Below are 25,865 nucleotides of genomic sequence, written 5' to 3' on the forward strand. Positions count from 1 at the left end.
CCAATTCCAACCAACTGCACAGGGAACCTCAATGCCCTATCTCCATGGAAACCAGTCTAGCACAGAGATGGAGCTCTAAAGAGCCTGTATGAATGTCTCTGACAGGTATTTCCCATCAAAAACAACCATGAGTGCCCTCCCCACCCAAAGCACATGCCCAGCTTCCCTTCTTCCTCCTCAGCCACCACATAGAAGAAACAGAGTGACCATAAAATGACAAAAGTAACTGCCCTTGCCCTAGCCAGTTTGGCCCAGTGGACAGAGCGTTGGCCTGCGGACTGACGGGTCCTGAGTTCGATTCTGGTCAAGGGCATGTACCTCATGGTTGCAGGCTCCTCCCCGGCACAGGCCCTGGTCAGGACTCATGCAGGAGGCAACCAATCGCTGTGTTTTTTTTCACATCGATATTTCTCTCTGTCTTTCCCTCTCTCTTCCACTCTCTCTAAAAATCAATGGAAAAATATCCTAGGGTGAGGATTAAACAAAAAAGTGAATGTCCTTTATTGTGGAAGATAAGAGGGTAAAGGGTAGCAAGGTGGCTGTGGAAAATGAGGGTGTCATGCTTGCTAGAGAGCTGGGTGCAACCCTACCCCAGAGGTACCCTCTGTTGTAGTGGGGCCACTGCTGCTGGGGCACAGAAAAAGGCAGGGCTTCGAGGGTGCTTCCTCTTCTAGAGCTGCCCAAGGTTTGGGTCAAAAGGGGATGCAGCCCAGAAAGGCTCTATCACCCCAGGAGGTGGTCACATCCACTACCACAGACAGTGCTACCTGCATCCTGATGTGGTGTCAGGGATGTGAGCCCACACACCTCCCTTCCCAGCCTGCAGGACTGTCAGAGGTCTAGGTGGAGAAGAACGCCAGGGAAGACCAAGGCAGTGGGGGGACAAGAAAATTCTCCAAACTTGGCATCAAAACAGAGCAAGTTCAAGGAAACAAAACCTTGATTTATACAGCAGCTGCTCCTGGCCAGCTCACGACAGCAGACCTTCACCCACTTAGAGTTGGCACAGTAAAAAGTTGGGCAAAGCTGAGGCATGGCTGCCCTCAGGGCAGTGCAGAGAACTCAGAAAAGTGAGTTTACAGGATACAGGAGACAACAGCAGAGCTAAAGCCCTGCTGCTCACTGACACATGCTCCACTAGCCCCACACGCCCTGGGCCTTGACTCCACACCGCCTGTAGGAGCAGCTCTTTCAGTCTGAGTTCTGGCAGGGGAGAAAGTTCCCAGGCAGGTCTCTGGGAAGGGAAGTCTAAAAGGGGTTCCAGAAGGAACATGTGAATGTCCTCTGAAGGCCCCTGACTGAGTTCTTCAGGGGAGATGGAAAGGAGACCACCCACCCCCCATGACAGGCTGCAATCACTGTGCTCCCCTGTCCCTTTCAAGATAGGGAAGGAACCAGTACTGTGGGGCCTAGGTAAGGCACCCTGACTCTGAATGACTGTGTTCAGCAGGAGTGGGCGTCCTCAGGCGCTGTGTCTGGATATAGGAGAGGATATCCTCCTTGGACAGCTTGTCTGGGTCCTGGGGTTTCTGGGAGTCACGTACACGGATGCCATCTCCCCACTCCCAGAGGCGCCGGCCATAGTGGCAGGTGTGAAATGGGGCAATGGCATCTGCAGGGAGCTCACAGGTAGAGGCCTTGGTTTTCTTGTAGAAGAACTTCCTCTTAAAGCTTCTGCTGAATCCCATAGTCCATGGCTCAGTCCCTGTCCTAACAATGTAGAGACCAGTGGGCACAAGGTGTAGCTGAGCTTTGGTTTGCCACTGGAGCCCTTAATGATCTTCGTCTCCAACCTGCTAAAAATCTTCTCCATTTCCTCCAGCCTATACACCTCCTTCATCCTGATGGGATTCATGTCAGGCCAACTAGGCTTAGAAACAGCTTTCACAAATTTCTCAGCGAACTGAATTCACTGGTTAAAGTGTTGCTCCCGCACATCACTGCCATTCAGCACGAGGACATCAAGCTGGGCCTTCCCCTCCCCTTTCAGCTCATGGACAATCTCCACAGCGAGCAAAGTGTCCCAGGGTAGCTCTGTCTTCAGGTCCTACTTGACCCAGCAGTCTGATTGGCGGCCATCCCATGTGTAGATCTGTGACCTCACCAGGATAAGGAGGAATTTCTGCTCACTGCCAGACACCATGCAGCAGTAGTTGAGCACTGGGCGGATCTTCTCCAAGGTTTTGGAGGTGAGCAGCATGGGCTTAGAGCTGAAGATGTCAATCTCAGTGCCCTGTATTAGGTCAAAGAACTTAGATTTTGGGTCTGAGGAAGTAGGAGCAATTCAAGCCTGGTCTGGGAACCCCGAAAGACGAAGGCACTGTTTCTAGATCTCTGCCTGCCGAGGCTCAGGGTCACGTCTTGAACAAAGGCATAGATTTTGGCCAGAACTTTGATCTGCAGACTATAGTGACTCTCACTGGACTGTATCATGTAGTCAGTAAATTCATGGTCTCCCTTGATCACCTCCAAAGGAACCACAAGGTTGACATCAGAATCAGTGTTCTGCAGCTGGTTGAGTTTAATACTGATTGAGAAGAGGTAATCCTGTCATCTATGCCCACCTTCAGGCCCTTGCACACCACATACCTCTCCGAGTTGGTAGGACGGCTGGTAATGGGCTTAAAGAGACATACTCATTCAAATGAACAGCGCAGTAGGTAGATGAGCCCCATGCTGAATGGTGTGAACAGGTCAAAGGTTTTACAGATGAAGTGGCCTCCTGTCCAGACACAGAAAGTGCCACGAGGAACTGACAGAGCAGCAGCTGCTTGCTGAGGATCTCTTGTAGGTCCTCCTGTCCCACCACAGAGAAATCCCCATTGGCCATCAAAAAGTGGACACCCTTGCGATCTGTTATCCAGGACAAAATTCCTAAAAGCAGTGATGTTCTCTGGATGGGTGATGTCTCCATCAATCCCACCCTCGCCATAGTAAGGTTCAAAGAGTTCCCTGGAAGCTGAGTAGAAGGCCTCCAGCTTAAAGTTGTTCGGGCCCTGCAGAGCCATTCCAGAGCCCTTTGTGTGCCACTTCTTCCTCCACAGCACATACTCCGAGAAGACAACTGGGCCTGCACAGATGTCAGCACAGTACAGAAGCTCAATATCTATGCCTTTGTTCCCAGTCCTTCACCAGTGGTTTCCCACAAGAGTCCCTTGGATTTGTAAAAATGTGATCAAATACAAAATCCATGTTAGCCATCTTCCTTGCGCCCTGTTTAGGAAGAAGACTCCTTGGATCACCTCATAGGGATTGGCCCGGTCTGAGCTTGCTGCATCTCCTCCCCATCCAGGACATCAAACACACTCTTACTCTGCAGCGCATTGTGAAGCACGTCTTCCACACAAAACTCTGTTTCATCTTCAATAACCATCTTTCTCTTTCCCACAACCACCCAATCACTCATTTCCTCAGTGTCAGGAATTTCAGTGGTACATTCTGGAAACCATGACACCTGCTCATAGGCGCTATGCTCTGGCTCATCTTGCCAGTCCAGATTCAACTCTGGTCAAAACCTTGCAATGTCAGACACAAGCCTTTCTGATTAGAGGCCTCAACAATGTCCTCCCTACGCTGACTGTATCTACCCAACCCTTCACTTTCCCTGAAGCCCATTTGGCTTCTGGGAGATGCTGCTATACATGGAACAGCGGGAAAAAGTTCCCCCCACAAAAGAGTCTGCTTTGAATGCATCACCAAGAGAGCTGCGTTGCTTCCCCTTGGTCTTACTATCAGGCTTGTAGTAGATACTTTTGCTGCATGATTCACAGAGAAGGGAAGTTCATCCTCGGATGTAGAGCTGAGGTTCAGGCTAAGCTCTGCAACTCTTTTCTCCTGTTTTTTGATCATTTATCCCCTTCATTGTTGACTGAGGGGAAAGGGCAAGCTACCAGGGAGTGGGAAGGGGAGGGGTCAGGCAATTGCTGCCATTGCCACTACCGGGTCTGGCCCTGCTCCTGCCAAGAGACAAACTTTAGATTCAAAGACACAACAGGTTGAAAGCAAAAAGATGGAAAAAGATACAACATGCAAACAGTAACAAAGGAGAGCTGATGTGACTAGACTAATATCAAAGTACACTTACGACAAAACTTATTACTAGAGACAGTGCATGACCCAATATATACATGTAGTAAAACCTGCCCGAATTAGAGGGGAAAATAGACAATTCAAAAATAATAGTTGGAGACTTTAGTACCTCAGTTGCAATGATGGCAGACAATCAAGATGGAAATCAAAGATGTGAACAACACCATAACCCAATTAGACCTAAGGGACAGCTATAGAATATTGTACCCTACAAGAGGAGAATTCTTAAGTGCACCTGGATCAGTCTCTAGAATAGACCATGTCAGGTCACAAAACAAGCCTCAATAAATTTAAAAGGACTGAAATCACAGAAAGTATGTTCTCCTACCACAATGGAATTAAATTAGAAATCATAACAAGGATATTTGGGAAATTCAAAAATATGTGAAAATTAAACAACACACTCTTAAATAAGTAATGGATCAAAAAAGAAATCATAAAGGACATTTTAAAATATTTACACAATTTCATTTACCCAGACACAGGGCAAATTAAGAGAATGCAATGCTATTTTGACAGGGAAGTAAAACAAAGTAATGCTTATCTTGAGAAGCTGATTTGAAAATTTAATTAAAGTTTGCCTAGATTGGGGAACATTAAAAGTACTAATCAGATCATTAGTTATCACTGGTTTTTATTCTTAGCTAGCAACTAACAACTCATAATAACTAGTCTGGGTTTTAGAGAACCCAGAATAGAAAAAAAAATACATAAATAGCAGACCCTAGCATGTGCTGATGAGAAAGAACTCATAGTAAATTATTGAGATTTTTTTTTCTGACAACTTAACAGATTGACAGACTAAGGGTATATGCAGACGCTGGAGCCACACTTCAGCAAAGCGCTGGAAGAGGTTTCACACATCTTGGTGGACAGGATGGAGAAACCTGGATCACTTACAGGATCAATAACCAACTGAACAATTTTAATCTGGAGGATTATTTCTAGTTATAAGTGTTATGGACTGAATGTATGTATCCCTCCCGAAATTAATATGTTAAGGCCAAACAACCCAACATGACTGTATTAGTTAAATAAGATCATCAGATCATAATGCTGGGACCTTTATAAAATGAAGAGACACCAAAGCTCTCTCTCCACTATGTGAAGACACAGTGAGAAGGCAGCCATCTACAAGCCAGGCAGAGAGCTCTTATCTGCACCTGGGCATTACACTTTCCAGGCTCCAGAACTGTGAGAAAATGAATTTCTGTTAAGTCACCCAATCTGCGATATTTTGTTATGGCAGCCTAAGCAAACTAATATAGTTAGGGAGCTATCTCCTTTACAATGTTTTCATGGATGACTAGTTAGATTTAAAAGTCATATATCAAATTTAATATAACTAAAAAAATAAAAAATAATAACTTGAGGATCATCAATAATTTTGATGCAAACTGGGTACCAAAAGGAGTCTGATAGTCTGAAAAGGTAAATCAAACCTGACAAGATGAAATTCAAAACAGATAAATATGTGATCCTGCTCCTGAATACAAACAAACAAATTAAAGTAGCTAACTTTTATCAAGGTTCTTTCTACATGGCAGACACTGTCCTAAGTCTTTAACTGGTATTATCTCAATTACTCCTCATTGTAAGCCTACGAGTGAGTATTGCTGGTATTCCTTTTTTTCAAGAGGGTAAATAACTTGCCAAGATCCCCAAACAGTCTGATTCCAGCCCAGACCTCTGAACAGAGATGGAGGCAGAGAACAGCGAACACAGAAAGAACACTGCAAGGTGTAACTAATTTTGAGTCCAAAAGGAGTCAACAGGAGTAAATAGTAACACTTTACTCTCCAAAGTAACACACTCTTAGGGTACACTTACATTAACTTATTATATTAGTGATCCTAATCTCATGTAAAATAAAATATATTGAATGTTGATTTCAACCTAGAACATTGGCAAATATAGTCCTATACTACCATTAAGCCACATCAAATACCTTTTAGACATAAACAGAATACAAATAATTTTGCTAATGAATAATTTCATTCTCGAATGAGCATGTGAAAGAGAGCTTCCTTCCTCATTTGTTCCCTAGCCCAGCGGTTCTCAACCTGTGGGTCGCGACCCCTTTGGGGGTCGAACGACCCTTTCATAGGGGTCGCCTAAGACCATCAGAAAACAAATATATAATTACATATTGTTTTGTGATTAATCACTATGCTTTAATTATGTTCAATATGTGACAATGAAAATACATCCTGCATATCAGATATTTACATTATGATTCATAACAGTAGCAAAATTACAGTTATGAAGTAGCAATGAAAATAATTTTATGGTTGGGGGTCACCACAACATGAGGAACTGTATTAAAGGGTCGCAGCATTAGGAAGGTTGAGAACCACTGCCTTACCCTAATTTCCTAGTTCCCTTTTGTACTGGTTAAGATAAAACTGCTAGGCAAAATCACTACATCAGCTTCTTCCTCCCTCCATTTCCATAGTTATTATATAATCACAAGTCTTAGCTAGATGCAAGGAAGATATTTTCTTTAGTTTACCAACCAAATGACAGTGATAATAATAATAGAAATTTCATTTTGTTAGCAAAAAATCTTTTCATGCAGTTTGATCAATTTGCTCTGCCATACCCTTTCATCAGCTGTGCTGCTGTGAAGTAAGCAGCCATTGCTTGATCATGTTCACTTTCAACTGCAAATGAATGTCCATATGCTATCCACGCAGGCCCATAGGTCTTCTCAAGTGTCGTAGCTTTACTAAAATAAGAAACTTCATAAAATTAATATAATATTTATTCTTAAATTGTCAATTTTATGTAAGCTGATGGTTTCAAGGACATTCAAATTAAATAAATGAGCTGTCAATACATGAAACACTAATGTAACATTTGTGTTAATTTATTTGAAACTAGAGGCCCGGTGCATGAGATTTGTGCACTCGGGGGAGAGGGGGTACCTCAGCCCAGCCTGTGCCCTCTCACAGTCCGGAGCCCTCAGGGGATGTCCAACTGATGGCTTAGGCCCGCTCCCGGACATCCTTAACACGCTGCCATGGAAGCGGGAGAGGCTCGTCACTACACTCGCCAGCCATGAGCCCTGCTTCTGGGCTTCTGGCTGAGCGGTGCTCTCCCTGTGGGAGTGCACTGACCACCAGGGGGTAGCTCCTGTGTTAAGCGTCTGCCCCTTGGTGGTCAGTGCACGTCATAGCGACCAGTCGTTCGGCTGTTCTGTCGATTTGCATATTACCTTTTTATTATATAGGATAAAAAAATATTTACTAGACCAAGCAAAATTTTAAGAAATTTTAGGAGAGGTCCACACTTTTTAGGTACTATAGTTGAACCCATTAGCATTCTGTATAGAATTTATAAATATTACTTAATCCAGGAGCTTCATTTCACAACCGAGTAGGTAAATGGTGGTAGTAGCAACCATTTAGGGCCTGTTTTGTGCCAGGCAATATGACAGATGCCTTATATGCATCATCTAATCCTAATAACTTGCACGATAAATTATTATTTATATTTTAAAGATAAGTATACTGAGGCTGGAAGACTGACATCCTACAGAAGGTGCTAGGAGATTCACCGTGGTTCCATGAACAGGACTATATAGTCTTAAACGGTCAGTCTTCAATCAGTGGCCCATTGGTGACCCCAAACAGGAAATAAAACAAACATTACAAGACATGGAAAATATAAAGGGTGAGATTCACACTTCCTAAGGTTTTATTTTCTAAGTTTTCTTTCACCCAAATGTTCCCTGTTTCATGTAGAGTCCATCACTGAAGAAGCACAGTAATTCAAAGAAGCATAGCTCAAAGAACAATTATAACACACATCATCTTCTTACTCCAGCAAAGAGCACAAGCAAGGTTTTCTAAAATACTTTACACAACTAACCAGAGAACTCTCCCTATTTTCTTCCTAGAGCAGGATCCTTTCAAGTCAACTTATTAATTTTCCCAATAATCCTGGGATACAAGTATTATATCATTTTCATTTTTACAAAAAAAATAGAGGAATTAACTTTCCCAAGGGACTGTGGCTAGTAAGTGATAGAACTTGGATGAGCATTCAAGTCAGTGTCCAAAGTTCACACGTTTTCTCTTAGATCCATTTTCTATTTTGTTTACATGGAGGAAATCACAAATATCCTTATATTTTTAATCTTTAGTAATTAATTTTTCACAAACAGACATTTTCCTGTAATTGAATAATTGAATAATACTGGTTAAGTAGCTTGATTGGGCTGCATGGAGTTCCTTAAACTAAAACCACAGCAGATCCTTATATAAGCCAGTTCACTATGCCAAGAATTCTGTATTATAGTCACTTTTACTGATCCTAATCTCATGTAAAGTTTTATGTAACTTCACGACTAATTAACAAAAGACGTTCTAAAAGTAAGCAGTTAATAGTGTCTCTGTAAATGAAAAACAGAACCTTTCAAACTATTTTATAATGTTCTCTACTATTTCACATTTCTCATTTATAAATAAAAACTTAAATATGTTACAAGTTCCTTGAGAACAAGGTCTACACCACTGATTACTTTTGTCTCCCTCATGACATCATATAAAAGCAAGGTATATAACTAATGCAACTGAACTAAATCTGCCAAAGAAAACATTTTTTCTTTTACACTACTTTTAAAATACTTTCTACTTATTGCATTAAAGCAGATGAGCAAAAAAATCTCTCTACAGGTTCATTACAGAGTGAGGAAGACAATAAATTCGTACCTGAGATATCTTCTGGCATGTTCATTCTTATGACCAACCATGAGATAATAGCATCCCACTGCAAACCAAGAAACCTACAAAGTTCAAAATTTACCATGACCAAAGATCTGAACTTTGAATTAAAAATATCTAGCAACTTAGGCCAGAGGGTGGATTAGGTGTTCCATCCCATATTCTAGTTCAAGTTAGAAGAGAACCAAATCTCCACAGCCCTTACTCAAGAGGCCTTCAATCACTTCCCTGAAGCACTGAACACAAGAGGAGGCTACTGAATACTTCCTATTTCAAACCCACTCTGAGTCCTGGCCTCTCACCTGCACTACGAATCTTCCCTAACACTGGTTCCATATTGCTAGCTGACATCTCTTGCACTAGTTTTGCCTCTTTATAAATTATTTTCACACTGGTCTAGGTTGTAAACTGAGACTTGGGCCCTGATTCTTGACTTTTGTCTTTAAGGACAGTTTCTGATTCCACTTTCAATTTCTAGGTCTTAGTTCTGATCCATGGCCGTTTGGAAGACACGATGATTCAAATCAGTGCACAATCCAGTAAGGTACCTTATGTATGCAACATGAGAAAGCTACCAAGCATTTACTAGCATTACTTATGAGAGGTGGGAGTGTGATTTTGACTTTTAATATTTTATTTTTCTGTATGTTGAGTATTTTTAATAATAAGCATATACTGTATAATTTCTATAATAAAAAAATAATCTTTGTTTTAAGTTATGTTTCAATACACTAAAAAAAATACCTTCATGGATTGAGAAAGTTAATGCTGCTTCTATTATCATAAGCATTAGGAGATTCTGCTCCAACACTTCAAAATAAAACATATTTGGTTACATTTAAATATAAGCTGTCTAAATACTAGTTAAGCATTTTCTTTAAATTCAAGTAAGAAAAAACACTGTAAGAAAAAATTGTTTATATTTACTTACAGGGTTGCTAGGATATAAATCCACCAATTTATGAGAAAGATAGAAAAGTTCTACATTAGGAAAAAAAAAAAGAAAAAAATTATTCACACCAAATGAATTTTAAGACATGACTTTCCCCAGTCATAACTCTTCACAATCATATAAATGTTGTTCTCACAGCAATGATTTCATTCTTTTTTTTTTCTTTTTAGAATCAAAATTAATTTACCCAATAAAATACAAAAACTTCAAGGGTAGGATACTATGGCTGTTTTATCCAAACCCCCACCCCTAGACACAATTCTTTACCTGGTGCCCGACCCGTAAGTAGGCACTGAGCACTTGCTGAGTGACTTGAAAATTAGAATGACACATGGTAAAGCACTTCATGGTCCTTAAGAGGTGATTTCAAAGCACCTACCTATCTTAACAACTCATGTCTCTTACTCCAGGGGCCTATCATGGACCATCTTAATCACCCACAACCAGTTTGGTTGACCAAACTTTCAAGTTTATGATTTCCTCCTGAATAATATGTGAGTCCTTGGCATGTCACGATGGTGTTTCCTACATGCAGCCTTGGATTCATTAGACCAGGGCAGCTGGAGCACCTGCATCTCCAACAAGCTGCCAGGAGATGTGATGCTGTCGGTCACAGACCACACTGAAGCGGCAGGGATCTGGAGTTAAGAGTGGCTGGCTCTTTGACAGGACTCATTATTCAGCCTAAAAGATTTAAAGGCGAATGCAGTCCAAACACAACTAAATGTTTCTAAATGTAAAGATATGAAAAACCCAAGCAAAAAAATCTGCCTGCTTCCAACTTCTAAAAAGTTACTGAATTTTGCCATATCAATTTGCTTAAGAATTTTACAGAAAAAAGAAAAAAAAAGGCAGAACTGCCACTTAAGACGTAAACCACAAATTACTTTTGAGACAAGGGAGCAGAAAGCAGGGATAAAGAAATAGAGTGTTCTGTTGAGATAACAGAATACACCATTGGTTGCTTTGATAAGCATTTCTTCTTCCAGTTGTTACTTTTATTATAGAACTTCATTATGTTATGACCTATGACTTCAACTATCCAGGACTTGTAAGACAGAATTTCAAGAGTTAACAGAAAAATTCTTACCATTTGCTTTATTCAGCTCCACAAGTGTCCCTATATGTACAGGTAAACAATTTGCATGGAAAGGATCTTTTTCCATTACTCTGAAAGTTAAAGTAACACATTACTAACCCAGAAACAGTACAATACTCATAATTAGTTATGATTAAGTAGTCATTATAGCATTATGTACAATATTGTGGATTATAATAATTCTTTTACTTTCTTAACACATTATTAGGTTATAAGTGAAAAGGAAAATTCCAATTTGGAAGGAATAAAAATAAATATCGCCTACATTTACTTTAAATCAACAGAACTGTAACATTATGCTGGGGTCCAACCCCAGCAGGTCCAGGGGTCCCCAAAGGTGTGGACGGAGTCGGCGAAGAAGGAATGACACGGAGGCAGCATTCAGTTGATCAGCATGGTTGGGTTCTCTTGCCTGGTTCTATTGCCAGGTTCTGTAGGTTCTCCAGCCAGGTTCTGTAGCCATGTTCCCTTGCTAGGTTCTCCAGCCAGGTTCAGTCACCAGGTTCTAGTCAGGTTCTCTTGCCATGTTCTATCCAGGTTCTGTAGCCAGGTTCTGTCTCTAGGTTCTTCAGCCAGGTTTCGTCTAGTTTCTCCAGACAAGTTCTGTAGCCAGGTTCTGTCCAGGATCTTTTGTCATGCTCTCTTGCTAGGTTCTGTCTCTAGGTTTTGTTGCCAGTTTCTGTCCAGGATCTTTTGCCATGTTCTCTCCAGCGAAGTTCTTCTGTCTCTAGGTTCTGTGTAGGTTCTGTCTTCTAAGTTCTGTCTTGTTACATCTGTATTTATACCAGTTGATTCCAATCCTATCAATCTCTATTCCAAAGGTTAGGGAGTTTCTTATCTCCATTCCAGGGAGTAAAGATTATGTAGCTTAAGCATGATTGTTCGTAGTTAAAGTGATTAATTACCCACCTGGCACTTAGTTAAGAGGTTTTATTCCCTCCCTAACTTCAGGGGAAAATCCCTACCTGGGGAAACAACCTTTCTCAGAGAGGTGACCTTGGTTAAAACACATAGTGCCAAGAAGGTGAGCAAACATATTAAGAACAGTATGCCATATATGCCAGGTCTCTTGAAACAGCAAGGATGGACCGGCTCCCGACAAATCTATGCTGGGGTCCAACCCCAGCGGGTCCAGGGGTCCCCAAAGGTGTAGACGGAGTCGGCGAAGAAGGAATGACACGGAGACAGTGTTCAGTTGATCAGTAGCCTAGCCAGGATCTCCAGCCAGGATCTCCAGCCAAGTTCTGGTCTGGATCTCCAGAGAGGTTCTGCTTAGGATCTCCTGCCAGGGTCTGTGTCCATGTTCTCTTGCTAGGTTCTCCAGGTTCTCCAGCCAGGTTCTGTAGCCATGTTCCCTCGCTAGGTTCTCCAGCCAGGTTCTGTGTCCATATTCTCTTGCTAGGTTCTCCAGGTTCTCCAGCCAGGTTCAGTCACCAGGTTCTAGTCAGGTTCTCTTGCCAATTTCTGTAGTCAGGTTCAGCCCAGGATCTTTTGCCATGTTCTCTCCAGCGAAGTTCTTCTGTCTCTAGGCTCTGTGTAGGTTCTGTCTTCTAAGTTCTGTGTGTAGGTTCTGTCTTCTAAGTTCTGTGTTCTAAGTTCTGTCTTCTTACATCTGTATTTATACCAGTTGATTCCAATCCTATCAACCTCTATTCCAAAGGTTAGGGAGTTTCTTATCTCCATTCCAGGGAGTAAAGATTATGTAGCTTAAGCATGATTGTTCGTAGTTAAAGTGATTAATTACCCACCTGGCACTTAGTTAAGAGGTTTTATTCCCTCCCTAACTTCAGGGGAAAATCCCTACCTGGGGAAACAACCTTTCTCAGAGAGGTGACCTTGGTTAAAACACATAGTGCCAAGAAGGTGAGCAAACATATTAAGAACAGTATGCCATATATGCCAGGTCCCTTGAAACAGCAAGGATGGACCGGCTCCCGGCAACATTAAATAAGTAGTCCAATTATTTAGAATAAAAAACAATGTGAAATATAAAATAGATCACAAGTATTTATCAATTAAAATTTTTGTGAATTCAAGGACTTATGCAACCCTAAAGATCCACTAAAATTGTACATGTGATTTAGAAAAGAACAAGTTTGAACTATGTACACTGGAAAACTTGTAAGATGGTTGGCTAGTCAGTGAGCCTGACTGAACACTAGTACCTATTGGATTTTATTAGTCTCTAACAAAGAAGAGATTTTATAAAACTAGTTCCAGAATGGTATTTTCAAACTTGCAGACTATCAAAGACTGAAACAAGGGACATGTATACCCCATAGTTAATGGAATAACCCTCTTTCGTATTCTGCAAAGTAATAAAGGCAACTTAATTACCATCAATTAGTACAAGATTACTTAGAAAGCATGCCCCATGCATATCTTAGATGAAATGTTCTACAGAAAAATAAGTGAATATACTTACACAGAAGTAAGCTTGTAGCACATTTTAAAATCACAGTTATAATAATGTCTTTCAGCTAAAGATACTACCACATCCAGATTCTCTTGCAAACCATCTACAGACTCGGGGATGATAGTTTCACTCGGTTTATTATACTGAAACAGAGGAAGGTAAACGTAAACTCAGTGAGCTATACCAAGTCAAAAGGCAGATTCAATTTGACCCAAGTGTTTAAAGGATTTACATAAGGACACAAGTGAGCCTCTGGAAACATTTTTAACTTCAAGACTCATCAGTACTCCTCCCAATGAGTTTAATTTTATTCTCAATTTTATCACAGAATTCCATGATAGGAAGTATTTTACAAAGTAGAAGTTCAGGATGCATACGAAAAAAATCCTCATTTTCATGCAACATCATTCCATTTATCTGATAGCTCAATCTTTTTTAAAAAAAATATATTTTATTGATTTTTTACAGAGAGGAAGGGAGAGGGATAGAGAGTTAGAAACATCGATGAGAGAGAAACATCAATCAGCTGCCTCCTGCACACCTCCTACTGGGGATGTGCCCGCAACCAAGGTACATGCCCTTGACCCGAATCGAACCTGGGACCTTTCAGTCCGCAGGCTGACGGTCTATCCACTGAGCCAAACCAGTTAGGCAGTGGTTCTCAACCTTCTGGCCCTTTAAATACAGCTCCTCATGTTGTGACCCAACCATAAAATTATTTTCGTTGCTACTTCATAACTGTAATGTTGCTACTGTTATGAATCGTAATGTAAATATCTGATATGCAGGATGGTCTTAGGCGACCCCTGTGAAAGGGTCGTTTGATCGCCAAAGGGGTCGCGACCCACAGGTTGCGAACCACTGAGTTAGGGTGATAGTTCAATCTTTTAGTGTAAGGAGTACCTGGGAGGAAGACATATTTTTGGAAGTTTTTTAAGAAATCATATATTTTAAATAATCTAAATCTATTCTTGCAAATGTGCTAGATTAATAAGAATTTCTAAAAATGTAACTAGTAAAAGAATAGAGGCCAAATTGAATGAAAGAAATAAGGTACTTGCATAATGCAAATACTAACTTTGTGTTTTCACTTACCTTTTTTAATTTGTTCTCAAATAGAAAACGTAGCAATTCCTGTTCTTCAGTACAGAGCTTATTAAGAGGTAGTGATTCAAGAAGTTCTTTTTCTTAAAAACATTGAGAAAAAATGTCATCACAATATTTATGGGGGGGCTGAGTCAGCAACGAAAAATATTTATCTATAGTTCTTGGTCTAAATAATCAAACTCAAAAAAGAAAATAACAAGATCAACGTGTACTAGAGAAAGCTAAGACAGTGGTTCAGGCCCAGGTGATGAGGACTACCTGGTGGGTTATGCTACCACCAGGCCATTTCCCAGCCTCAGCACACTGCACTTTGTGTGGATAAGTCTCTGCTGTGTTGGCTGTCCTATGCACATAGGATATTTAGCACGATCTCTGGCCTCTGCCCACTAGCAATCAGCAGCAACCTCCTCCCTCCCTCCCCATGCCCAAGTTATGTCAATCAAAAATGTCTCCAGATCCTGCTCAATGTCCCCTAGGAGGCAAAAATCACCCTGTTTGAGAACCACTGCCCTAGGCTAAAATATGTTTGAATCTCATTAATGTAAGAACCCCATTTTCTCTCTGTTTCCCTTGCTTATCCACCTCACATCACTGCCGATGCTCTAGGTCAGTAATTTTCAACCTTTTTCATCTCATGGCACATACAATCTAATTACTAAAATTCTGTGGCACACCAAAAAATATATTTTTTTTGCCGATCTGATAAAAAAATTGGTTAAGTTTTGATTCATTACACCAAATGGCTATTGTGTTTGCCGGCTGTTGTCATTTTCTTATTTGACAATCTAAGGGAGAAGAGGACTAAATAGGTATTACTTTAGAATTTTTCTTGTGGCACACTGGTTGAAAATCGCTGCTCTAGGTCAATGGTTCTGGGCCCTTATTGTACCTTAGGATCATCTGGAAGCCTTAAACCATGCCACAGCCTCCCCACCAGAGATTCTGATTCAACTGGTCTGGAGTTGGGACCTGTACATTGAGGTTTTTAAAGCTCTTCGGGATTTAAAATGCAGTCAGGTTGAGAGCCACGTAATTAGATACTGAAATCTTGTTTATATTACCTCAAATCACTTCTCAAGGTCTCACCACATCACAATCCCTCAAGATTCTGACTGCAACAGGAACTGCCCAGTATTGTATTCTGTCATGCATCTCATATTTGAAGACATTAAGGAAGTTAATAGGTCTGTTTAAATCTAAATCTGTACATAGCCTGCTGTTGACTCACGGATTTCAGGGGAAAAACACACACAAAAAGAATATCAATTGTGCTAAACATACAAACACCTGAGTTTCCAAACCTTCTTGGGCTGTCAACATGTGATGTGATGTCAAAAGATCAAATGCTTCAAAACAATAGACATCGAGCTTCAAAGCTTCTTTATAGCTATAGGTAGCTAGGGTTCGGTTATCTAGAGCGTCATAGATTTTCCCTCGTAAAAGACAAATAGAACTCTTTATCTGTTGGAAAAATATGATGAGTCACATACTAAGCCAATACTTTTAAACTTAATTTATCAAAAATGTTATATAATCTAAAGGCCCAGGACTTTTTTTTTTTAATCTAAAAGGATTTTTCCACCCCACTGTCAGACATAGTATAAATAGAAACACAAAGGCAAATGAAACTTCTCTAATCCATCTTCCCTAGGTTCTCCTCCCTTCAGCATTTCTTTATAGTGAACGTGTCACTGCTACTTCTTTCATTACCTGTTTTTCTCAAATAGAGTAAGGATTTGAGACAGCAAACAGCACCGATATACTGAATCAAATTTTAACAGTTTAACAGGTAGATCTCAATGAAAGGATCTTAGTCACTATTAGAAAACTGGCAGCAATGTAGCATAGTGGTTAGGAGCATGGCTTTCTGGAACCGAACAAACCTGAGTTCAAATTCCAGTTCTGACACTTAGTGGCCTTGGACAGTGATGTAACCTCTCTCGGCCTCCGTTTCCTTTTCTTAGCTAAAGGGCTCTGTGAGGAGTGGAGGTGACAGTCTCTGTAGAGCCAGCACATGGTAAGGTGCTTACACGGTAGTTACCTCACTATCATCATCAACAAGAGAATGTAAAAATCTGATTGATGTTCCAGACTCCGAATGTCAAGAAACACATAACTGAGCTTAAAGGTTAAAACTGGTACAGGGCTGAAGAATATTCATCATAAGATCAAAATTTAAAAACACTGGAGGACCTTATGAGAGAATCTTAGACCTATGCAGTATCCAATAAGTTATTTTCAAAAAAGTATTTTAATAATACATTACAAATAAATCATGTATTTCTTAGCAGATAAGTTAATGGATAAGAAGTCCAAAGATGATGATAATACCAAGCTCCCTCACAAATGCATTTCTTAGCAGAAAAATGAATGTGCACTTCTTACTACATAAAATAGACAAACAATACAAAAGAGAGAGAAACACCTAAAAATGTATAGTATTAATACATTTTTGAGGTGACTTACAAGTTCCTTATTAACAGTTATAAAAAATAACTGGAAAAATGGGGGAAGTGATGGGTAACGGCTACACAGTCCAGGGTTTCTTTCTACAATTGATTGTGGTGAGGGTTGTACAGCTCTGTGAATATACTAAGAGCCAAGCAACTGTACATTTTAAATGAATGAATTACATGGCATGTGGATTATTTATCGAGAAAGCTGTTAAAAAAAAAGGAATAACAGTCCAGATTAGTAATCTGAATATGGATGTCACCTATTATTATATAACCTCTGCCAGCAAGGAATTTGCAATTTCATGCAAACAGAAAGTATACAAACTGAAATACACAAGTATCCTATATAATAAAAGTGTAATATGCTAAGGCCACTCAACCACTTGCTATGACGTGAACTGACTACCAGGGGGCAGTCAACCAGTCAACCAATTGCTATGACATGCACTGATCACCAGGGGGCAGACACTCTGACCGGTAGGTTAGCTTGCTCCTGGGGTCCAGCCAATTGGGACTAAGCGAGATGGGCAGGACATGCCTTGGAGTCCTCCCGTGGTTCCTTCCCAGCTGGCCAACCTCCCGCGTCCCTCCCTGGACCCGATCGTGCACCAGTGGGGTCCCTCAGCCTGGCCTGTGACTTCTCGCAATCTGGAACCCCTCGGGGGATGTTATAGAGCCAGTTTTGGCCCAATCCCACAGGCCAGGCCGAAGGACCCCAGTGGGCATGAATTCGTGCACCGGGCCTCTAGTCATAAATAAAACACCGAAGTTTCTTGGGAGTAGGTACAAACACTGTTGAAACTCAGTAAGGTAAAGACTATGCCACCTGTGGGGAGTAGTTTAAGGCATCAAATGGAAGGAAGATCTCAAGTCAGCTCAGATTCAAGCATCTGAGAACATGATTATTACTGCTTCCAACATGGCTCAAAAAGGTCTCGAAATCGTTTTGAATTTCGGTGGGCAAATTAGTAGGCAACCAATATGCTTGCTAATTCTTACTGATGTTACTGAAGCATTTTTGGTATAGTATTACTTACTGAGGACTGTGACATTTCCCAGTCATTGGGGGTGTCTTTCAAGCCACTTTCATCCTTTAAGTACTTCTCAAATAATCGTTTGTTGATAGGCTCCTCCATATCAAGAATATCGAGAGCCTGCTGATGCTCTTTTGCAGCATACTATGTAGAAAACAGAAATACCGTTCGTCAGCCATGACTTCAAACACTAAATATAGACACAAATACTGTAGATTTTATGGAATTTTTTTCAAAAGAGACTATGGGAGAGAAACATCGGTAGCTGCCTCTTCTATCTGCCCTGACCGAGACTGAATCTGCAAATTAGGTATGTGCCCTGACCAGGAATCGAACTCACAACCTTTTGGTGTATGGGATGACACTCCAACAAACTGAACCATCTGACCAGGACAATACTATCCTATATAATAAAAGACTAATATGCAAATCGACCGAACAGCAAAATGACTGGTTGCTATGATGCGCACTGACCACCAGGGGGCAGATGCTCAACACAGGAGCTGCCTCCTGGTGGTCAGTGCACTCCCATAGGTGGAGCACTGCTCAGCCACAAGCCGGGCTCACAGCTGGCGAGCGCAGTGGTGGTGACAAGAGCCTCTCCCACCTCTGCAGCAGCGCTAAGGATGTCCGACTGCCAGCTTAGGCCCGCTCCCTGGCTTCCTGAGGCAATTGAGAGAGCGCAGGCAGGGCTGAGGGACCCCCCTCACCCTGAGTGCACAAATTTCATGTGCTGGACCTCTGGTAGATTTTAAAAGGTTAATGAATATTATACCCATTCATTACTTAAATTGAAAAGTGTCTAGCCCAACCAGTGTGCTCAGTGGTTGAGAACTGACCCATGAACCAGGAGGTCATGGTTCAATTCCTGGTCAGTGCACATGCCTGGGTTACAGGCAAGAGGCAGCCAATCGATGATGCTCTCTCATCACTGATGCCTCTATCTCTCTCTCCCTCTCCTTTCCCCCTCTGAAATCAATAAAAACATATTTAAAAAAACTTTAATGTCTAAAGTGGAATTATCTTCATGCATGCAGAGAATCAATATTTTATAGCAAGCAATATTAAAGAAAAGAACATTTCCTCACAAAATACTAATCTGCCAAACTCTGTCATTAGAATTCTTACACATATGTGAGGAATGCATAACATTCACATAATTGAACTTTTACCAAATAAAAAGGAAACTGATAGGATACTTACATGACATCTAGCTGCAAGGTAGCGGCAAGATTCATACAACTAGAAAAGAAATTAATCTATTAAAATAGTGGTCAAGATACTGTGCATCTTCACTCTAAAAGAAAATTATGAGGATGAAATAACGCTATTTTCATAATTTCTCCTTTTACTCTTGTAGAGAGAAAAAAAAAATCCAGCCTTTTTTAACCCCTACGCACCATAAACCTACTGTTTACTAGGCACTGAAGAGTCAAAAAGGAGCGAGGGCCTGCCCTCTGGGAGGTTACAGCAAGGGAGACACAAACACAGCAGTTTCTTTCACAAACGGAAAGAGGGCATAAAGAGTACTTGCCACTTGAGGAAGAAAACACCTGCAGGGGAGAAGGTAAGTGAGGAGTTACTCAGCATTCTAGGCACTGAGTCTGAATAATCGCCACTAGTACAAGGTAGTACAAGTATTCAGTGCGTATTACATGTGCTGATGATGGTAGGCGGTTAGAAGTAGACTGGTGAGCAATCATAAAGGAGTCTATTCATGCATCTGATCTTATCCTGTAGGAAATGGGAAATCACTGAACGATATTGTCAGTGGCACCACCAGATCTGTGTTTCAGAAAGACCACCCCTGTGAGAGTTTAAAAAATGAACTGGACTCGGAAGGTGGGGAGTGGGAAAGATGTTACTGGAGAAAAGAGACAAGAGAAGAGACGAAAACAACAAAACAGACAAATTAAAGGCCTGACATGTATGAGTGGTAACAAGGTAGAAAGGACTATCCATAATTTCAGAGCTATTTTAGAAAACAGAATTTTCAAAACTTGGTGACTAAAGATGGGGAAGGAAAAACAAAGTGACTGAGATTAGGAATAGCAAAATTAAATCCTTTTAAATAATTTTCACATAAAACAAACACCTATGATACTAATTTACGGATACTATTCTTAAAAAGCTTTGAAAAGCTTTAACGTTCATACAATCACTTACTTTATCTAGTTTTCGTGACCGAAGTGCATGAGCTGCTCTATGATATTGTGCTGTCAGGTAAAGACACTGAGCCAACCAATAAATGTCCTGGGGTTCCTCTGGAGGGAAAAATTACATAATTGGTCAGAGGTACAAGGTAAAATAGAAAGATTTTTAAAGATAAAGAAATTTAAAAAAAATAGGATTTGTCACTTACCATGAGAGAGTGAAGCTACTTTATCGGCCCAAAATAGAGCACTTTGATACTGTTGCTGTAGAAGAAAAAAGTGATAATTCCCCTGTTATTTCAACTTTTAAACAAATATCTAATATTATTAGAACGTGATTCTTTTTTTACATGTAGTAGGGGTCTATCAATTATATCTTTATCTTATATCTCAGCTAGGTAAGTTTTAGTTCAATGGTATAATTAAAAAAATTATTGTAAGATCATTATATATACAGGTCAACAAGGCAATGTTTAAAAATAAACTTACAGACTGCAAAAATGTATCAGCAGGTACTAGCATAAAAACAGAGACAAAGATCAATGGACTAGAATAGAGAGCCCAGAAATAAATCCTCACTTACTAGTATATGGTCAATTAATCTATGACAAAGGAGGCAAGGATATACAATGGGGTAAACATGGTCTCCTCAATAAGTGGTACTAGGAAAAATGAAGACACATGCAAAAAAAAAAAAAAAAAAAGAGAGAGAGAGAGAGACATCAGACCACACACAAAAATAAACTCAAAATAGATTAAAGACTTAAATTTAAGAGCTAAAACCATAAAACTTCTAGAAGAAAACATAGGCAGTAAACTCTGACATCACTCTTAGCAATATCTTTTTAGATATATCTTGGGCAAGGGCAACAAAAGGAAAAAATAAACAAAATTCAACTACATCAAAATAAAGTTTTTTCAGTGAAGAAAACCATCAACAAAATGAAAAGACGACCTACTAAATGGGAAAAAGTATTCACAAGTGATACATCTGATAAGGTGTTAATATCCAAAATAATACAAGGAACTCATACAACTTTAATACCCCAAACACAAACAATCCATTAAAAAATGGGCAGAAAACTTGAATAAACATTTCTCCAAAGAGGACATACAGATGCCCAATAGACATGAAAAGCTGCTTAAGGTCACTAGTCACCAGGGACATGCAAATTAAAATAAAAATGAGATATCACCTCACACCTGTCAGAAAGGATATCATCAATAAATCAACAAAAAATTACTGGTGAGAATGTGGATAAGAAGGGAACCCTTGTACACTGTTGGTGGGATTACAAATTGGTGCAGCCACTGTGGAAAACATATGGAGTTTCCATTAAAAATGAAAAACAGAACTACCTTATGACCCAGCAATGCTGCTTCTGGCCAAGCCCTGGGTATTTATCCAGAGAAAACCAAAACACTAATTCAAAAAGTTACGTGCACCCCTATGATCATTCCAGGATACTCACAGCAGCCAAGATGTGGATGGAAGTAACCTAGTGGACATCAGTAGATGAGTGCACAAAGAAGATACGGTGTGTGTGGTGGGGGGCGGTGGGGGGGGGGGACATCCCAAAATATGTATGCACACTCTTTGAATAATTATAAAGGCTGTGTTTATTAAAATACATTTCATTTTCAAAACTGAACTATCACTGCTCAAGTGTGTGTCCATTTCTTGGGACACCCTATGTATATAATATTACTCAGCAGTAAAAAAAAGATTGAAATCTTGCCATTTGCAACAACATGTATGGACCTAGAGGGTAAGTGAAATAAGTCCGACAGAGAAAGGCAAATATCGTATGGGTTTACTCATAAATGGAATCTAAAAAAAACACAAAACCCCAAAACAGAAAGAGACCCTTAGATATAGAGAACAAGCTGATAGTTGTCAAAGGAGGGGAGTGAGAGGATGGGAAAGAATAGTTTTAAAAACAGAACAAAATTATGAGCAGGTATCTTAAAACAGGTGGACATTTAAGTGATTATTTTGCAGCAGCTAGTCACTAGCAGTGGTTCTCAATTTCTCTGCAACCCTTTCCTCAGTCCTCCGGGATTCAAGTCAGGAGCTCAGCTGCCCAAGTGGGAGGAGGAATGCTGCCAGGTAGATGGTTACAAATCTGCTCAATGTTAAGGCGGGACCCAGGCCGGTCTCACTCCGCACAGCACCCCGGGCGCCAGCGGAGAGTGCTCGGGAGCATGTGTGCAGCTCACTGGCTCGCGGTAACCGAACGGCGCCCTGCGAAGTCCTGCGGACACCCGGCAGCAGCGTCTCACAACCCATCCTGGACGTCTCCCTGAACAGGCTTTCCCTCCCTCCCGTGGTTTCCAATCTGTTGGGAGAGCGTGCATTTTACTAAAACTTAAGTGACATCCTAGAATCTAGGACCTAGATTATTAAACTGATGCTGCTATTCTGGAGACGCTTCTGTCCGTACGCGCTGCTGGCTGCTCACTGCAGGGCGGTGCAGGGAACACAGATGTAGTTTCCGGCGCTGATTTGAGGCCACGGGCTTGTCGGTATCTTTATTTCGCTTAAATTCGGCCCCATGAGAATGACAACTTCTCCCACATTTTCTATTAGCTAGCGAAATTCAAAGGCCACCCTGCAGCTTTCCTCCTAAAATAATGCTTCAATTTCCACTCGGCAGCAAGTCGGCAGTGAGCACCTACTGTGTGCCCGGGAGTCAGGCGGCGGCCGGCGGGGCCTCGGGTGCCGGTAAGGCTCCCCTTGCATTTAGGGGGCTTTCTTCCATTTTCCGGGTCCCTCGTCCTCCCGGCTGCAGAGACAGCCCAGGCCCGGCCGAGCCCTGCACCACCGAACCCCAGACCGCAGTTCCCCCGGAGGAAAAGGGCCGCGGCGGGTTCCCCTCACGAGTCCCGCGGCCCGCGCTCCCCGGGTCGCCCAGCCCACCTGGTCCAGGTACTGCCGGACGCGCTTCCGCAGCCGCTCCAGGTTCATGGCCGCGCTGCCGCTGCCGGGGGTCCGGACGAGCGCCCTCCACCGCGCGCCTTCCTTCCCGCTGCCGGCGGAGCAGACCCGGAGCCCAGCCCCGCGCTGCGATCGCCCTAACCCCGGCTGAACTGACAGGACCCGCGCTGCAGCCGCCGAGGTCTTTCCGCTCCCGGCCAGGCCGCTCCCCGGAAGTCCTCCGCAAAGGCGTCCCCTCCGGCTCCAGAAACTGGCGTCGCGCTGTTTGGTTCCGAGGCGCTCTCTGAGCCGTGGGTGGCCGGGGTCTGTGGGTGACCTGGACGCCTTTGCTCTGCGACTGGGGTGCCCGAGCCCGTGCAGCCCATTTACATGTCCCCGCATCGTTCACGCGGTGACTGGTTCTCGGCGGGGCGCGGGCACCCGGGGTCCAGGCCTGGCTTTGAGTTCAGACCCGGTTCCCTGGTGTTGGGTAAGTTCCATGGTTCCGATGTGCTGCGTTTTTCTCACGTGGAAAATTAACGGTACCCACCACAGAGACTGATCGTGAGGGTTAATAAGCGCTCACTTGATGTATATAAACTTTTACTATTGTCGCATCCAAGTGTCTCTTTCAGATCGTCTTTTGGCAAACAAACCCGAAAGGTAAAGAACACTGTGATAAAAAAAAAACAAAAAAAACAAGTAAAAACTAAAAAAAACTTGATCTAGTCAAACTTTGGATCCATACAATGGAATATTATGCAGCAATAAACATGAATTACGTGTTGACACGTGCAGCACGCTTAGTGGAAGAAGCCAGTCACAATGGCCCCACGCTGTATGATTCCAGGACAAAGATTCTCCCATCCACCAAACCTTAGGCAAGCTCCCTTATCAGGAAAAAGGCTGAACTCTTTACCAACAGGCCTGACTTTTGGACTTGCATGTTCTTTTATGTGTCATCCAATTTTACTAAGAATTCTGTCAGTTTAGCCAGAATCCCCCTCCCATACTTCAACAAATGCCTCTCCTCCTTCCACTCCCCAGATGATGTCTGATCACCCTGGCCTGCCTTCCCCAAGAATTCTGTGAGATCAGTTTAGACAGAATCTGAGGGCAAATGCTGGGGGAGAAAGTGAGAAGAGGAACATAAATAGAATTTCCTCCATTAGTCAAACCACCCCTGAGCTTGTAAACATTTGGCAGAGTTCTCATTTTGGCTCCAAGGCACTCTCTTAGCCATGGGTGGCCCTAACCTTCAATCACTATCTAAAATGGATCTCACCAGGCTCATGTCAAGGTGTGGACAGGACTCTTTTCCTTCAAGCGGCTCCAGTGGAGAATACAGTTCTTTGCCTTTTTCTGCTTCTAGAGGCCATCAGCATTCATTCGTGGCTTCTTCCTCCAACTTCATTGCCAGCAGAGTAGCATCTTCAAGTCTCTCTCTGACTCTGAGCCTCCCTCCTGCCTCTCTCTTTCTCTTACAAGGACCTGGTGATTATGGTGCACTCCTCCAAATAACCCAGAATGGTCGCCTCATTTAAAATCCTTAATCACACCTGCAAACTCCTTTTTGCCATTTGAGGTAGCATATTCACAAGTTTAGGAACTAGACGTGGGCACCTTGGGGGCTGTTATTCTTCCCACCACATTACCTAAACATGTCAGCCACCCAAAGGAATGCCTTTATTACAACTAGGTATATATACGGATCAAAGAAAATTCACCCTTCCAACTGGAAACAAACTCAAAGTACACGGACAACCTTTTCCAGGACCATCTTTTCTATCCAACACTGTAGCCAAGTGATTTACCTACTCCTTATTCGAGGACTGCTAGGGTGTGGGGAGGAAAAACCTCTTAAATGCAGCCAGAGGCATAGGTGTAATAAAAATGAAGGCCAAGGAAGACCTATGAAAAAACAGAACCATCCTGCAGGGCCACACCATGGGGGCGACAACAAGTGTGTTGTTTGGTGAGAAAGGGAGCACTGGCGTTAAACTGCCTTGGTTCAGATTTTGGGGAAGTTTCTCAACCTCTCTGTGTGTCATTTTCTTCATCTGTAAAAGGGGGATGGTAATAGCTCATACCTATAGCAGGGGTGGGGAACATTCGGCCTGTGGGCCGTGTAAGTCCTGGGAAATGATTTAGTCTGGCCCTGGCAAGGCATTAGGGGTGAGTTAATTAAATGTTTGACCAAATGAATAAAACTAAAAAAAAAAAAAGACCGTACCCTTTTATGTAATGATGTTTACTTTGAATTTATATTAGTTCACACAAACACTCCATCCATGCTTTTGTTCCGTCCCTCCGGTCCAGTTTAAGAACCCATTGTGGCCCTTGAGTCAAGAAGTTTGCCCACCCCTGCCCATGACTATTCTGTAACAACCAATTTATACTTATTAATCCCTTCACTTTTTTCACCTATCCTCCCAACCCCCCCCCCCCCCCCAATCTGGCAACTGTCAAAATATTCTCTGTATCTATGAGTCTGTTTCTGTTCTGCTTATTTTGTTTTTTAGACTCAACTGTTGATAGACATGTATTTATTGTCATATTTTTAATATTTTTTTTCTTCTTCTTAAAGAAGAACCTTTAATATTTCATGTATTACTGGTTTGGTGATGATGAACTCTTTTAGTTTTTTCTTGTCTGGGAAGCTTTTTATATGTCCTTCCATTTTAAATGATAGCTGTGAACCAAGGTTGGCTGCTGATAGTGGTGGACCTGGGGCCACTTATTGTGAGGTACACGGCATGCTAAGGCCAGATGCTGCTTGTTTGAGAGATTTTAGGAGAGCCTGAAGCATGAGCCAAGACAAGTTGTTCATATGGAAAAGCCACTGAAAACAGCTTGGGTGGGCTCCCAGGTTGGGTGGGGCAGGGTCTCAGGGAATCACCAGGGGTGAACAGTGT

The 25,865-nt window shown here is 41.9% G+C and overlaps 1 protein-coding gene and 1 pseudogene across 3 annotated transcripts in view; both read right to left on the reverse strand.

The window, feature by feature from the left end:
* CDC16 (cell division cycle 16) overlaps window positions 1-23,183 on the reverse strand; it is a 40,030-nt gene extending 16,847 nt beyond the window's left edge. Inside the window, exons 1-12 of one of the 2 annotated variants that reach the window (XM_081085048.1) lie at window positions 22,954-23,183; window positions 20,243-20,297; window positions 20,047-20,144; window positions 19,084-19,122; window positions 17,884-18,024; window positions 15,692-15,851; window positions 14,379-14,470; window positions 13,293-13,426; window positions 10,859-10,938; window positions 9,748-9,797; window positions 8,805-8,878; window positions 6,692-6,817 (exon numbers count right to left, since the gene is read on the reverse strand). In XM_081085048.1, coding sequence (XP_080941174.1) covers window positions 6,692-6,817; window positions 8,805-8,878; window positions 9,748-9,797; window positions 10,859-10,938; window positions 13,293-13,426; window positions 14,379-14,470; window positions 15,692-15,851; window positions 17,884-18,024; window positions 19,084-19,122; window positions 20,047-20,144; window positions 20,243-20,297; window positions 22,954-23,001 — 1,097 coding nt within the window. In that variant the 5' untranslated portion in view covers window positions 23,002-23,183. The remainder of the gene's footprint in view (window positions 1-6,691; window positions 6,818-8,804; window positions 8,879-9,747; window positions 9,798-10,858; window positions 10,939-13,292; window positions 13,427-14,378; window positions 14,471-15,691; window positions 15,852-17,883; window positions 18,025-19,083; window positions 19,123-20,046; window positions 20,145-20,242; window positions 20,298-22,953) is intronic. The other variant, XM_081085049.1, reaches the window with a different exon arrangement.
* Window positions 1,410-3,849, reverse strand: LOC308511543 (cap-specific mRNA (nucleoside-2'-O-)-methyltransferase 1-like; annotated as a pseudogene). The gene has a single exon. The product of its transcript is annotated as a cap-specific mRNA (nucleoside-2'-O-)-methyltransferase 1-like (transcript).
* Window positions 23,184-25,865: the final 2,682 nt, after the last annotated feature.

This window comes from Myotis nattereri (assembly GCF_964212035.1).
Source record: "Myotis nattereri genome assembly, chromosome: 2".
Taxonomy (NCBI): Eukaryota; Metazoa; Chordata; class Mammalia; order Chiroptera; family Vespertilionidae; genus Myotis; species Myotis nattereri.